Source organism: Micromys minutus (assembly GCF_963924665.1).
Source record: "Micromys minutus genome assembly, chromosome: 16".
NCBI classification, from domain to species: domain Eukaryota; kingdom Metazoa; phylum Chordata; class Mammalia; order Rodentia; family Muridae; genus Micromys; species Micromys minutus.
In genome coordinates, this window is record NC_137985.1 from 35,412,090 (window position 1) to 35,426,779 (window position 14,690).

Genomic DNA, 14,690 nt, shown 5'->3' on the forward strand with positions numbered 1-14,690 from the left:
GGAAGTTTCAACAGAAGAAATACAACACCCAATAAATAAATTCAAAAGGGTCTTTAGCCATCAGGGAGATGCAAATTAAAATTGCTTTGAGATTCCATTACACACCATCAAGAAAATAAATGACAGCCAGTGGGGGTAAGCCTGGGGAGAAAGAGCCCACCTGGTGCAGAAGTGTGAACTGGGGCAGTCAGCTACTGCTGTCAGCATGAAGGTTCCTTGAAAGTAAACATAAACCTGCTCTGGCCCTGCAGAGATCCTTGCACATCAAGTTTATACCACAATAGCTAAGAAAGGGAACCAGTCCAGATGTCCATCAGCAAAGGATCAGATGAAGAAGATTTGATACATTTATACAACAATTTTTTATCCAGTCCGACAGAACAATTAATTATTTGTAGAATATACACAGCTGGAGATAAGCCTCACTCAGAAAGACAAATACCATGTCGTGTGTGTGTGTGTGTGTGTGTGTGTGTGTGTGTGTGTGTGTATCTGTGTACACATATATTTGCATGCCACTCTTATCCCATGAATCCAAATTCATAGACTACTATACATCAATCTCTTTTCAAAGCCTCAAAAGGCATTCTTTCCCTGGTTCTGAGAGAATTATTCCTTACCGAATTCAGGTTCAGCCTAAGGTCTTGTGAAAGTGTTATTGTATTGTTTTATGGCCATCAAGAAAAATATTAGCAATTAACTCATGAAAAAAATACTGACTGTGCAGGGCACTGTCAGGCTCTGATGCTTTTCTTAATAAACCACAGGGTTTTGTTAGTTCGCCTTTTTATTTTTTAACTCTTATTAGTAAGCCCCGTGGATCAGATGTAACAGTACAAATCAGTAAGAGATAAAATAAAGAGTTTTGTTCCAATTGTCCTTCCCTGTCCCCATTCCACCTTCCAGAGTCCACTGGCAGAAGCTCTATGCACCTGCGTGGTCACACACAAACATCCTAATACACTGACAGACAGCCTTCCCTTAACCCTGAGCCTCCCTTTTGCCCTAAACAACAGGGTCCAGACTACCAACTGGAGTAAAGATCTCTGTCTTTATCTTCTCTTCAGCATAGGCAGTCACACAGTCAAGCACTGGCTAATGAGATGCCAAGAAAGCTATCGTGTTGGTTTGGGGGGAAGCTACTTGGGCAAACCAAATCAGCTGCTGGACTTACCATTTTGGCCATTCATGTTTGCCTTAGCCTTCCTACCTGGGTAGGAACTCAGAGGCCGGTGAGCACATGTTAAGAATAGAAATAATTCTACAGGATATGGGATTGGAAAGACACCACAATCACAAGCTTGCTTGTCTACCTGAGGCAGCACAAGAAAGAGACACAATGCCCATGGTAGCTGTCACTTTGATTTCTACTGGCCTTCTCGGTGGCCTAAGACAATCCCAACCTGACGTGTGCAGTCCAATCTTTGGCACACAAGCTGGGTCACGAGAGAGAAACTACTGAGCAACTCCCTCATAAATGGTGCGTGTAAACCTTGCCAAAGCACAGTTCAGCCTCTCTTCATTAATCATACATCGCAGACATCTTTCCATTTCCTCATAGCTGATACTGGACACTGGTGATTCCCAGAAGCACTTTCTAATAAAACATGTGGGAATAGGCTGCCCCCTTCACACATGCATGCCATTTCTAGGCCGCACAGAATCTCATGTAGCTCAGGCTGGCCTCAGACAGTGTCTAGGTAGAGATGGATAGCCTTGAACTATCCTCCTGCTGTACCTTCTAAGTGCTGGGGTTGCAGGTATGAGTCGCCACGCTCAGCTTGCCAAACTTTCATTCCGCATTGACATCCTGACAGGCTGCATCCCTTAGTAGACCTACCAACGTGTGCAAACACTGAGGGCTTATTTAAATGTGTTCATGTGGGTGCATGGTACAGAATTTGATATTCATGGAGAGGGTGATTTCTTTTCCTTTTTTTCTTTTCTTTTTTGTTTTTCAGTTTTGTGTTTTCGGTTCTGATAAGCAAATGGTGTGGATTCCAGTGTATGTCTGAGAAGACAGCAAAGCAAGTCATGGACCATCAAGGAGCATCTGGGAAATGGTATATTCTCAGCCACAAAGGCCAAGGATGCAGTGTCGAGATCTTCAACTTCAAGTCTCATAATGGTAGAGCTAGAATGGGAGGCCTCCCAGGGTGTGGGGTGACCTGAACAGTAGCTAAGAGCTGCAGTCTCCTCTGGATCAATGACAAAGCTTCAGCCAATCATCACGGGTGTTCCCGGTAAGGAACATCAGACGTAAAACACAGAAACCCAGCACAGGGCCCAGGCCCCTCCTCCCACTCAGTGACTGATCCCCATCAAATTGATTGCACTCGGAAACATCTAAAGGATCAGGAAAGCCCATCTCTGGGTGTGTCCCTGGGGCACCACCAAAGAGAATTAACAAAAGGAAGGTGACCTACTCTGAACACACGGAGACACTGTGCTGCTGGGGACCCAGATGGAATAAAAAGAGGGAATGGAGCAAGCCCTGGAGTGTAGGCTTCTCTGCTCCAGAGCTTCCTGCGGTGAAGTGAGCTACCCTGCCCTGCCCCACCCTCCGCAATGTTACACACAGAAAGCCAGGAAGTCCTCGGCCAAAGCCAACCTTTCTCTTTTAAATTCTTTCCCTACCATAGTTTGTCCCTGGAACAGCACTAACCAGGTTGACACATTCCAGCTACTCAGGAGGCTGGAGTAAGAGAATCACTTGAGCCTAGGAGTTAGCGACCAGCCTCGGTAACCTAGCAAGACCCCATGTAAGGAAACAATAAATAAGTAAAGCACAGACAAACTAGGACCAGCTTTCACAGTACCAGAGGATGTATGACAGTCGCTAAGGAGGAAAAGTCACCCCACAGTCCCGTCTGGCTGTGACCTCTGTGAGTTAGAAACTGATCAACATGGCAAGAAATGCCTGTAGGTGCAATGGTGGAATGAAGGTTATCACAGTAACCAATGGCTTTCTGCTTAGACTTAAGAGGCCTCCACCATTCAGGAAATGCTTACTTGCCTGATACTGTAAACATGACCAAGAACTCATAGTGGGAAACTCACAGGCACAGGGGCAAACCTACCTACTATTATGTTGCTAAATGGATAGAGTATTAAAAGTGTCCTACAAGGAGGCACTTCTACATCCATAGAAGTTGACATAGAAACTCACAATTGGTTAAAGTGCAGGAGACAAGCATCAGAGGAGCATCAGCCATAAAGGGCACTGAGCCTCCCCAAGGTTCAGGGAATGTTGCAGAAAAGGGGCAGACAGATTCCAAGAGCTGAGGAGGACCTGGGCAAACAATGCCTTCTGGACATAACAGGACCAAAGAATTCATGAACTCAAATAGTCATGACCATATGCACAAGCCAAGCACCACATCGAGTCAGCGGACGGTCCAGCACAGGGATGAGGCGCTCATGAGCCTCTGTCTGTAGAGGTGTGGATGGCTTCTGGGAGACAATTGGTGTTCTCCCGGAGTGTGGTTCCTGGTAGGTCAGCCATGTTCCAAGGGGATGGTCCAGCACTCATGGCAGTGAAAATTGGACTCGGTGAGTTAAAAATTAAAACGAAACAAAGAAAGGAGATGAAGTTATAGGGAATGTGGAGGTGGGGAGGAGGATCCAGAAAAAGTTAGGGGGAGGAGCAGGGAAAGACTATTACCAAAATACATTGTATAATGTGTATGAAATTATAAAGAAATCGATAAAAATGCATAATTTTTAAGAAGTGAAAAATGATCCCGAGAAAAATAGGTTAAATGTAGGAAAGGTAGGCAGCAAGTGGGACTGGCATCTGTAAGGAATGCTGAAGACAGATGAGAGCAATGAAGAGTTTGCATCAATATGAACCATTCTTCTTTATAGACTAAAAAAGGACTGAAAAAAACTATAAAGTTTATGAAGTTGCTACTAATTAAAAACATTTCCTAAAGAGCAAGGTAAGGAGCTCTAAAACTCTATCCCAAAAAACAAGAAACACATAAACACTCTCAAAAAATCAACATTTTCTGGTTTCTGGGGACTACATAAAGGTTTGGCAAAACTCCAAGCAGCATTTATTGAACAGTGCCTGGGTCTTGGTGATCGTGGTGAATTTCAGTGCACTTTCCCTTGCCGGACTCCTATCTGTCTCTCAAACGCCGAGGTAGCCTTGGAAGCCCATAACCTCATAGCCATAATGGCTAAATGGCCACTAGATAGGGCAGCCCCCCACCCCCAAAATCCAGTCAGAAAATTGCCAGTACTTCATCTACCTCAGAGAAAAGGGGTAGGTCTGGGCTCATCTTCCTAACACACACACACACACACACACACACACACAAGTCTAATGTCCAATAGCCAGTCAGGGTGTGCCTGGGGGACAGTAACTGACAACTGGCACTTTAACGTCAAGATTGCCAGAGGCAGCATCCACAGCTGGGGCTAACCAAAGCTTAAAAATAAAATCCAGAAGGAAAATAGCCCTAAGAGGCACTGTTTGAAAAGCTCTGAAAGATTTCTAAGAATCTTTAAGGCTGAGCTCATAAGGCTCATTTCTAAGAATCATACGGCTGAGCTATGAGTACCCCCCAGGAAGAACAAAACAGAGTCTGTCTCACCTCCAGCTAACCTGGAGGACGCCAGAGAAGGCAGAAATAGGGGGTAAGGGCAACTATAGCTTGCCAGGCAGACAACAGGAGATTTTACCCCACACCAGAGCCCATTAGGAAGGGCAGAGACTTGCTACTTCAAAGTACCCAAGGAAATCTAACAAACACTGGCTGTCTGTTAAACTAAACCACAGACAATCCTGTATATGTGCAATAAAGATCACATCACAGAATAATAGCACAGACCCAGAAGTAGTTATCAAGAGGCACAATGACTGTGTAATTTTCAACAAAATGTACTGGTGGGCTTTAGCTGTCAACTTGAAATGGCCCAGAGTCATCTGAAAGCCTTCATTGAGTGGCTGAGGAACTGCCTCAATTACGCTAGCCTATGTGCCTATCTATGGAGAATTGTCTCGATTGTTAATTAATATAGGAGGGGCCAGCCCACTGTGGGCAGTCGGCTCTCTATTCTCTAGGCTCTATAGGAAAGCTAGCTAAGCCTAAGCCTGTGAGAAGTAAGTGGACAAGTATTGTTCCTCATTTCAAGTTCCAGCCCTGACTTCCCTCAGTGATGGACTGGCTGTATCTTGGAAGTATACGCCAGATAAACTTTTCTGTCTCCTAAGATGCTTCTGGTGAGAGGGTTTTATCACAGTAAAAAAAATTAGTCTAGAATAGAGGATGAGCCAGGCATGGTGGTACAGGCCTGCAAGCCACCACTACAGAGGCCAAGGCAGGAGGGCTAAACCTAGGCTGGACCTATATAGTGAGATGTGCCTAAAATACACGAAGCCTTGGCTTCCAATTGTCCCCAACTCCACTTCCCCACACCCACCTTAACACAAAAAGAAAATCAAAGGACAAAAAAGGAGAGCTATCCATGTAAACTATCCATGGGAGAGTACAGGTATTAGAATCAGCAAGCCAAAATCAGGTACCACAAATACGGTTAAAGAACCAAAGAGTATTAAATAATGGCTCAGCAGACATGACAAGACACACCTATCACCTAACACATGGAGAGTGAGGTAGGAGAATTAACAAGTTCTCAGTGAGCCTGGGCTATATAGAGGCCTTGTCTCAGAAAAAGATTTTTAAAGGGCAGGTCATAACTCAGGAAAATTACCTCCCTGATCTGAAGGAAACCCTGGGCTCCATCTTTACCATGTGGGCCTGCGTTCATGCATTCTATAGGATTTACTTTCCTGTTGTTGTGATAAAATACTCTATCCAAGGTAGGTCCCAAGTCTATGGGTATGATGGGGGTCCCCATACCTTCTCTCCCATTTAACCCTTTGTGGATATGTCCCAGAGTATGCATCACTATCTCCTAGACTTCTTAACATGATCAACAAGGCAGAACTATACACCCTTCCAAAATTTAAAAATGCACTTGTCTGGGTTTTCTTGCCCTTTCGTTTTTTTAGTTGTGTGGTTCCAAGGCAGCATATGTTTAACTCTGCTTCATACCTGCCACTGGGCCTAACATCAGTGACTATCAAAACAGACATGACCCCAGGAGTAACAGGAACTCCAGATTCTCCTTTGTGCCTCATGCTAGACCGCCGTGGAACAGACAGCTCCCGCCATTAGTACAGGCTGAGAGCAGGAACAACAGCCATCCCCTTCTGGCCCCACATAGGCAAATGCAAGAGCAAGCCAGGGCATCACCAATGTGTGTGAGAACTGAAAAATTAAAGGCGCACATTAATTCCAAGCCAACGACTTCAAAGAGAAAAGGCCCATTGCCTCTAGGGAGCCTGAGATAAGATTGCAGGCTGAGAAAGAACTCAGGGTTATTCGATCTGGGTCACATAGCATCAGTGCTGAGGCCTGGTTTCTACTTCTGCCTGTTTTCAATTTCCCTACTCATTTCCAAGGTAACTGGGGCAGGGTAGGTTCTTGAGCTACTCTGAAAGCATGTATGTATGTATGTGCATGTATAGGTGTATATACATACATATATATGTACATATACATATATATATATATATGTACACATACATATGCATATAAGAAAGCCAAATAAAGCAAGAAAGGGATGACCTAGAAGTCAATGTAAGCAGAAAAAAATGGCCACAATTCAGTGGTTTTAAAAAATCATTTGTAGGGGCTGGAAAGAGGGCCCTGAGATTAATAAAGTAAGAAAACACATTTCTGCAAGGTACATACTGGGATACTGGGGACTGTCTATAGCTTTTACCCATCTGTCCTGTTCTTCCAGCCCTCTTCCCTGCTTTCCCTGCTTGTGAGCACCCTAGAACCCTATCAAGGAGGTTGGTTTGCTTCTGCCCGCCTGCTACCCACTGCAGAAATAGGTGAATGAGAATCTGGAGACAGACTCTCCCTGGCTTCAGTCTCTCGGGAACAGTGACAGAAAGCATCCAACCTCCTGGGTACCAGAGGCCCTTCCGTGGTCAGTAAGCAAAGCCACAGCTCTCAGGAGCAAGGATTCAAGGTGCCCTTGCCAGAGCATGCTCAGTCCCTTAGAGCAGAGTCACAGAGTCCCAGCTAAGTTCTGCTCTGGACTGAAGCTTCCATTTCAGCAGCTGGCTCTTGCACATCAAACCTCCTCAAGGCTGAGCATTAAGCGACATGCTGACAGCTGGAAGCTTAATTACTCCTTTTCTTTGAGAATTAGTTTCCATTTGGGAATGACAACATATCCTATGAGCCACGTAAATGAAAGTATCCAAAAGTCTCAAACAGATGAGTCTAAATTGAAAGAAAACCAGGTAGTGGGATTTAAAGAACAGTAGCTCCCAATCACCATGGCCCCTGTCCATACTCTTTTTACTGTGAGTACAAAGAAATGTGCTTTTAGGAGATGAGGAGATGGCTCAGTTGGTGAACATTTGCTGAGCAAGCGTGAGGTCCTGAGTTCAATCCCCAGTACCCACTGTGGGGTGAGGAACCAGACACAGTAGTTCTGGGGAAGCTGAGATGAAAGGTTCACCAGAGCTAACTGGCCAGCAAGCCTCTAACTGAACTGCAGTAGGGGGGGGGGGGGAACATAAACAAACAAAACTTGCCCAAGGTCAACCTTTGTCTTCTACAACACACAAACACCCCCCCACACACACATACTGACATATACATTCAACCACACACACTGAACAAGAAAACTGTCTTTGTCTGGGATGCTTGGCTACAGGAAGACAAGCAGATTTCTAGATTATCTGATACTCTGAATGCCTGCTCTCATTTTCTCCATTCTGACCTTCCCCTTCCGGTGCCCTTCAGGCATGTTTGCTGACAACGGAGATCCTTCAGCCAAGCTACCTCAAGTATATCATCAGGCTGACGCCATGCAAGCTCGCCCAGATAGACGCCAGACCCAGCAGAGGAACGGCTTGCAGCAGCACACTGCTGAACATCCTCAACTTACCACCACCTTTGTAGCAAACATGTACTTGTCTCGAAGCTGAAAGTCTCTCACTTCCTCCAGGATCACTTCCTGGTTTTCCCGGGACTGGAAGAAGTCTGTACTGCGGAACACTGTGGAGAACCCAAAGGGTTCATGGCGCTCAATGTAGATAGTGTTTGGCTGGTCATAGGGGTCGATTCCCCTGGAAGGAAGAAGCAACTGTTACCATTTCCTACTTGATCACTAGCACGGACATTTCGCTGTGTGGACAACCAGGCAGGTTCAACGTGGTGCCGGTCGTCTACAAACAGCACTCTGCCTCAAGCATGTGTCTTTGGTTGGTCCGTAGGTGAGAGACAGAGGTTGGGGTTCTGACACTCACTTACAAGGTGTTTTACTCTGCTGTGGCTGTTTCCAAAACGTCCTGGGATTAGGACACAGCCATCTCCGGCCCTACTGTAAAATAAAATGGGTAAAGCGAAAGGTGGAGAGGCTCTGAATAAATAAGCATTGGGTTCATGGAGGTAAGAGGCAAGTTCCTGGTGCCAAGCTCAGAACCTCGGGTGAGCCTCCGACTCAGCACAGACAGTACAGCAGCAGACAGGGAACATTAGAACCTCAGAGCCCAGTGGCCTGTCCCTCGGGTGTCCCTGCCTGTTCATTGCAAGCATCACTAATCCATGCCATCTGGAATCCTACCAGCACATTGCAGATCCCATGAGGCACCTGCTTAGCTATCATGCAAGACATCCTTCAGAGAGGTTAGGCACTCTTGTCCCCTCATGCTTCTGTGAACACCTCTGTGTAGAGGCACCCTTTGTACAAACTCAGTCCTCCCACCTACACCCCCCTCTCCTCTGAAATTAAGTTCAAACCACCATCCTCCAAGAACCCTTCCCAGTGCTCCTATTTCTCCTCCCAGTCTTAGCTGCACACTCTCTCTGAACACTAGCTATCAAGGTTTTCATAGGAGAGTCTTTAACCCAGCTGAAAGTATGAAGGTACTGAGGGTGGGTGAATGTGGAATCAGTCTCACTGCACTAGAGTGGGGCCTCTTACCCACTGTGCCACACGCTTTTGTGCAAGCTTCTTGGGCGTGTCACATGGCCCGGGGAGACTGAGATAACAGGATCCTGGCTGAAGAGATGCTCACTGTCTTAGATGCCCAGACCACCACTTTAGATACTGGCCCCAACAGTAACTTAGGAGTAAGGCCAAAACACAGTGGAGATGCTCTAAGCTAGAGCTCTCAAATAAAGCCCCAACAAGAAACTGGGAGGACCACTGATGTGCCCAGGTTTTCTCACACTCACAAGACATATGCCAAGACTGGTGAACCAGCAAATGAAAAATTAACTGGGAAGTCAAGAAAAGAACTCCACAGTAGCCATGCGGAGATGTCTTGGGCATTGAGCTGAGGGTGTCATTTCTGCAGCTGCCCCCACATGGTTTCACAACGCCCTGTGGTTCTCAGCATGATGGAGGTGAGGAGCATTTCCAATTCCAAGGCCACGTTCGTCCAAGAAAACAGATGCTTTTAAGAGGAAGAAATAGAACTGGGAGCATGGTACAGCCAGGAAGGCGGCTAATATACGAGCGTGAGGAGCTGAAGCTCTGTGTGAAAGGCATGGTGTGGCCTCCTACAATCCCAGCACCAGGGAGATGGGAACAGGATCTAGCCAATGAGTTCCAAGTTCAATGAAAGACCCTGTCTCAAAAACACAAGATAGACACTGATACACATATGACAAAGAAAGATGAACAACATCAACATCCGGTCTACACACACACACACACACACACACACACACACACACACGTGAACACACACAGAAAGCTGACAAGAAATAGAAAGGGGACAGACTCAGTTCACACTACTGGAAGGCGTGATGCCGGCCCTACAATCTGGACTCCGAGCAGAGTGACAGAGAAGCCAGCAGCCTGGTCCCGGCGTGGGAGAAATCCATTCTTCCCGATCAGATGCTCGTGTGGGGGCGGCTGGTGACATGTTCTTTTCTCCACAATTAGAAGTACTGATTAAAGTACTTCCTCTAGCCTGGAGGATATGCAAATGACAAGGAGACTGCTGGGTATTTTTAAAAGACAGAGAGGAAGCAACCCTTCTTGACATATTTTGAGATGAACTCTATTTCTATTATCCCTTGCTCTAGCCAAAAGAGGAAGCCGAGGTCTAGAGACAGAAGGCCTCATACCTCTACCCCAGTTCTCTCCTTTCATCCATATTTGGACCTCCTAATTCTGAAATTGGCTCCACCTACAAATCCATATATTCTGGCATCTCCTTGCCTTTCAGCTTCTTAGATACTTTTTGTTCTGTCTTCCATAGTAAAATTCCATCCATTGGCTAGTTCTAAGCATAGTCACCCACTGGGCCCCACCTGCCTTGCCCACAGCCCCACGAGGAAGCTGCACAGGTCACCTTTGAATGTGCTCCCCTAACCCTGTCTGCCAGTCTCTTAACACTGCAAGGTCTTTACTAGCTTTCTCTGCCCAGGCTCTTTGCCTCCTGGCATGTTGTTCCCAGGTTGCCAAGCATGGTGGATCAAACTTATGCTAATTCTCTGAAAGACTGGTTCTCACTGTTTCTTACACTGAGGGAAATTTATGAAGAAATCCCTCCAGCCACCTTAAATCCCAATCCTAGACATCCAAAGATCCAAATTAAAGTGGGCCAATCCCTTCAGCACACCCGTGTGCCCGCAGAAGCTGCAGAGCAAAGTCCTGTGCTAAATAATCCGGCATTTAGTTATCCTGCTGACTTGTCCTCTCAACATGCTGCTCATTCAAATAGTAAAAGATAGATCTGGGGGTTTAGAGTACTGGCTGCTCTCACAGAGGCTCAGGGCCCGGTTCTCAGCATGCATGTGGTAGCTTACAACCATCTAACTCCAGTGATCCAATGCTCTCTCTGTATGTACCAGGCATACTTGGGATGTATGCATATGTGTGCAGGCAAACCACTCTTACATATAAAACTAAAATTGCTTTCAACCGCTACCTCCTCAGAAGGCAAGAGGAAGGCTATGGTACTCCTGGATGGAAGTGTTTCTTTCATGGCAGAATGATCATAATTTTCCTAAAACACCCACAGCCTCTGCCCAAGGAAAATCGAGAAAGGATCAGGAAAGCTGCCCGCTATGACAGCCACGTCCTTGTGAACTTGGAAGACACTTGGCTATCCTCTTTCATCACCAGCCTTAGTAACTAAAGAAATAATACCAACTCGAAAATATTCAGTTTAAACGCACGGCCAAAATAAACAAGGGCAGAATCTACATCCTCTTGGCCCACTATACTTAATATATACTAAAACTAAATGCTAATCTCAGAAGACAAATTATAACTGACAAACAGAAGCATACATTCAAACTGTCTTATATGACACCCAAAAGGCCTAATCTTAACTATATAAAGAGTTCCCAGAAATCAACAAGAAGATTAATGATCAGAAAAGGGACATTAGTAGACATGCCCCAAAAGAAGGACATTTTACTTTGTTCTTATTTACTTATTGAAATGGAATTTCTCTGTGTAGTTATCGTAGCTGTCATGAAACTTGCTAAAAAGAACATTTTTTTTAAATTCATGCTTGATTAGGAGTTCATGATCCTTACCAAATACATAAAGAGTTCAAAGCTATCCCATATTACATGAGGCTTATATTACGGGAAGGGGGAGTGTTCGTAAGCAGACAAAGACATTCAGACTCATTCATACTGAGAAAAATGCAAATTAAAGCTAAATGAGATGCTGTGCCCTTAGCTGTAGATAAAGACACTATTCTATTCTACCGAGATGAAAGTAAATTTGACAATGTCCATGGAAAATTTGGCAATGTCTACCCAAGTTACAGTTTCCCCAGGGACTCAGCAGTGCACAAGCCTAACAAAATCTCACCCCTGTGATGTTTTCACCCTATCGAAGGCAAGCAGTTAATATGCCAGACAACTGTATGCTAGAAGGTAAGAAAGGGTGACACACAAAAAGGATGGTATGCAGCTGAACTAACAGCAGTAGTTGCCATTCTAAGTAGAGTCTTTAGAAAGCGCCCTACAGGAAAAAAAAACAGCTATCTCTTAAAAGACAATAGACAGAGGTGTTGGGAGAATGTGGAGAAAGGTGGAATCTGTGTGTGGCAAGCCTGGGGAGGATCCTGAAGACACTAAAAGTAGTACTACCATGACTGTGCAGTCTGGAAATGAACCCCAACAGAGATGAACTCACTGCCCCTGAGGTCTGCACCCCTGTGTTTACACGTTTTGAGAGAGCTGAGATGCCTAAGTGTTCACAGAAAAGAGAAATGCATGAAGAGGCCGTGGCATATAGACACAGTGGAATATTAGTCAACCGTTAAGTGAAGCCACTGCGTGACAATACGGAGAGACCTAGAAGATATGCATTAAGTCAAACAGGCCAGACACACGAAAAACCACAGTAATGTTCTCACTTCCAGTTAAAAATGAAAAAACTCACATGGGGGGGGGGGTGGAGACAGAAGAGGAAAGTAGGAGGAAGTAAAAGGAGAAGGTTCGGAGAAGAAAAGAAGTCTAGAGAGCCAGTACGCAGTGGATTGGGCTGCGTAACCGTAGCTGGTGTTTGGGATTTTTGCTAAATGAATAGATTGCAGCTGCTCTTGCCATGTGCACAAGGACAACCATGTGTGACCAGACTGATAATCTGCTTTGCTGTGGGCATCACTGTACTAACTACATCTCTCCCACGGAACATAGTACATACTCTAATAAAATGTAAGTAAAGAAGTAAGATCTGGTGAGCAAGTCTCGGGGGCTGATAAACTCAGAGGGAGGGCAGGAAGGACAAATTGGGAAAGAGGAAAGAGCAAGTGCAAAGGCCCTGTGCCCTGTGGTCCATACACACTTCATCTAAAGGATGTGGTGATGCCCTGTGGTCCATACACATTTCATCTAAAGGATGTGGTGATGCCCTGTGGTCCATACACACTTCATCTTAGGGATATGATGATAGATGCAAAGGCCCACAGGAGGCCTGGGGAGATGGTGCGGCAGGTGAGCTGCTTGCTATACAAAGCTGAGGCCCTGAGTTTGGTGCTCATGTAAAACATGGCTCCTGTCTATAACACTAGTGTCAAGGAGGGTGGGGTGGAGGAGACTCTGGCCAGCCAGTCTAGTCAAATTACTGAGCTCCAGGTTCATTGAAAGACCCTGTCTTAAAAATACAGGGGAAGGTGATGGAAAAAGACAGCCAGCATTAACCTCACACGAACACGTACTTGTGCACATATGTGCACACAGACATGTGAACATTACGTGCCACACATACACAAAGGTTAAAAAATTAGATACGATCCAACCTGGCTTAAAAAGATGGTTCTGCCTGGGTTTCTGGGGCTGAACTGCCGGAGGACAAGAGTGACCCTGGAGAGACAGCTGAGACCGTGCGCTAGAGGAGCAGCTTCGGGGAAAGCCGTAGTTGAGGCAGTTCTGGGTATATAAAGAAGGTCACTTAGGGGCTGGGGAGGTGGCTCAGTAAAAGCTTAAGGACAGGCATTCAGATCCTTCACAGGAAAGGAAAACACAGGCAGCTGTGGAGCTCCACCCTAATCCTAGCACTTCCGGAGGCAGAGAAGGTTCCCTGGGGAAGGAGTGCTTTGGGGACAGGCCAGCCAGGATGGTGAGCTCTGGATCCATGGAGAGCCTCTTTAAATAGATGGTGGAGAGTAATGTCGGAAGACATGGATGAAAAGTTCGAGCCATTTACATGTACATACACCAAAACAAACATGTCTACCCACACATACATGAACACACACCACACATATATATGTGGGTCATTGAGTCCACAAGATATACAGAAAGAGAATGTGTGGAGCTTAAAGCAAATGTAGAATCAGTTATTGCTATATCTCCCCCTCCCCCTCTCCCTTTCTCTCTCTTTTTTCCCTCTCTTTCTTTCTTTCTAAAGACAAAGTCTTACTATGTAGCCCTGGCTATCCTGGAACTGGCTATGCGGCCAGACAGAATTACCTCAAACACAAAGATCTGGCCTCCTATGTAGCCTGAGTGTTGGGATCAAAGGTGTGCTCCACCACACCCAACCACAATGTTTTTAAGCTGATCCTAGACACTCTGGACGAAGTGACAAGGATCCCAGCAAACAGGACGATCAAGAGTCAGTTCCATAGACATCTCTGGTACTATCTCTCTGCTATCCATGGGAACAGAATGACCAAATAAGACAGACCCACTTGCCCTAGAACCCAGTCCAAAGATTCTGTTCCCACTTTCCATACATGTGCAAATACCTGTGGTCAAGATCTTACATTCCACTGTGGCCACAGTACAAGGTGACAAGTGGCAGTACTTAGACACAGGAATCTTTGATGGGCAGTCTCTCTGCCTCACTCTCTTCAAAACCCACAGTGGTTACCTAGTGTGCTCAGAATTCCTCAAACGTTGCATATTCTTTAATTTTTGCTTTATATCTTTGTGTGTGTGTGTGTGTGTGTGTGTGTGTGTGTGTGTGTGTGTGTGTGAATGTGTGCAGACCACAGTGAAAGCCCTGTATGGAGTTCAGAGAACAACTTATAGAAGTTCTTCTTCTACCTGTGGCTACTGGGTATTGAACTCAGGTCAAAAGGCTTGGTAGCAAGCACCTTTACCTCCTGAGTCATATGGCTGTCCCTCAATACTAAAGAGTCTTACACAATTTCTCTTCACAAGCATGAA

The 14,690-nt window shown here is 45.6% G+C and overlaps 1 protein-coding gene across 1 annotated transcript in view; it reads right to left on the reverse strand.

The window, feature by feature from the left end:
- The window catches only part of SORL1 (sortilin related receptor 1), a 150,385-nt gene that overhangs the window by 101,906 nt on the left and 33,789 nt on the right, over positions 1-14,690 (reverse strand). Inside the window, exon 6 of the mRNA XM_080930526.1 lies at positions 7,984-8,164. Within this exon, the coding sequence (XP_080786652.1) occupies positions 7,984-8,164 (181 nt within the window). The remainder of the gene's footprint in view (positions 1-7,983; positions 8,165-14,690) is intronic.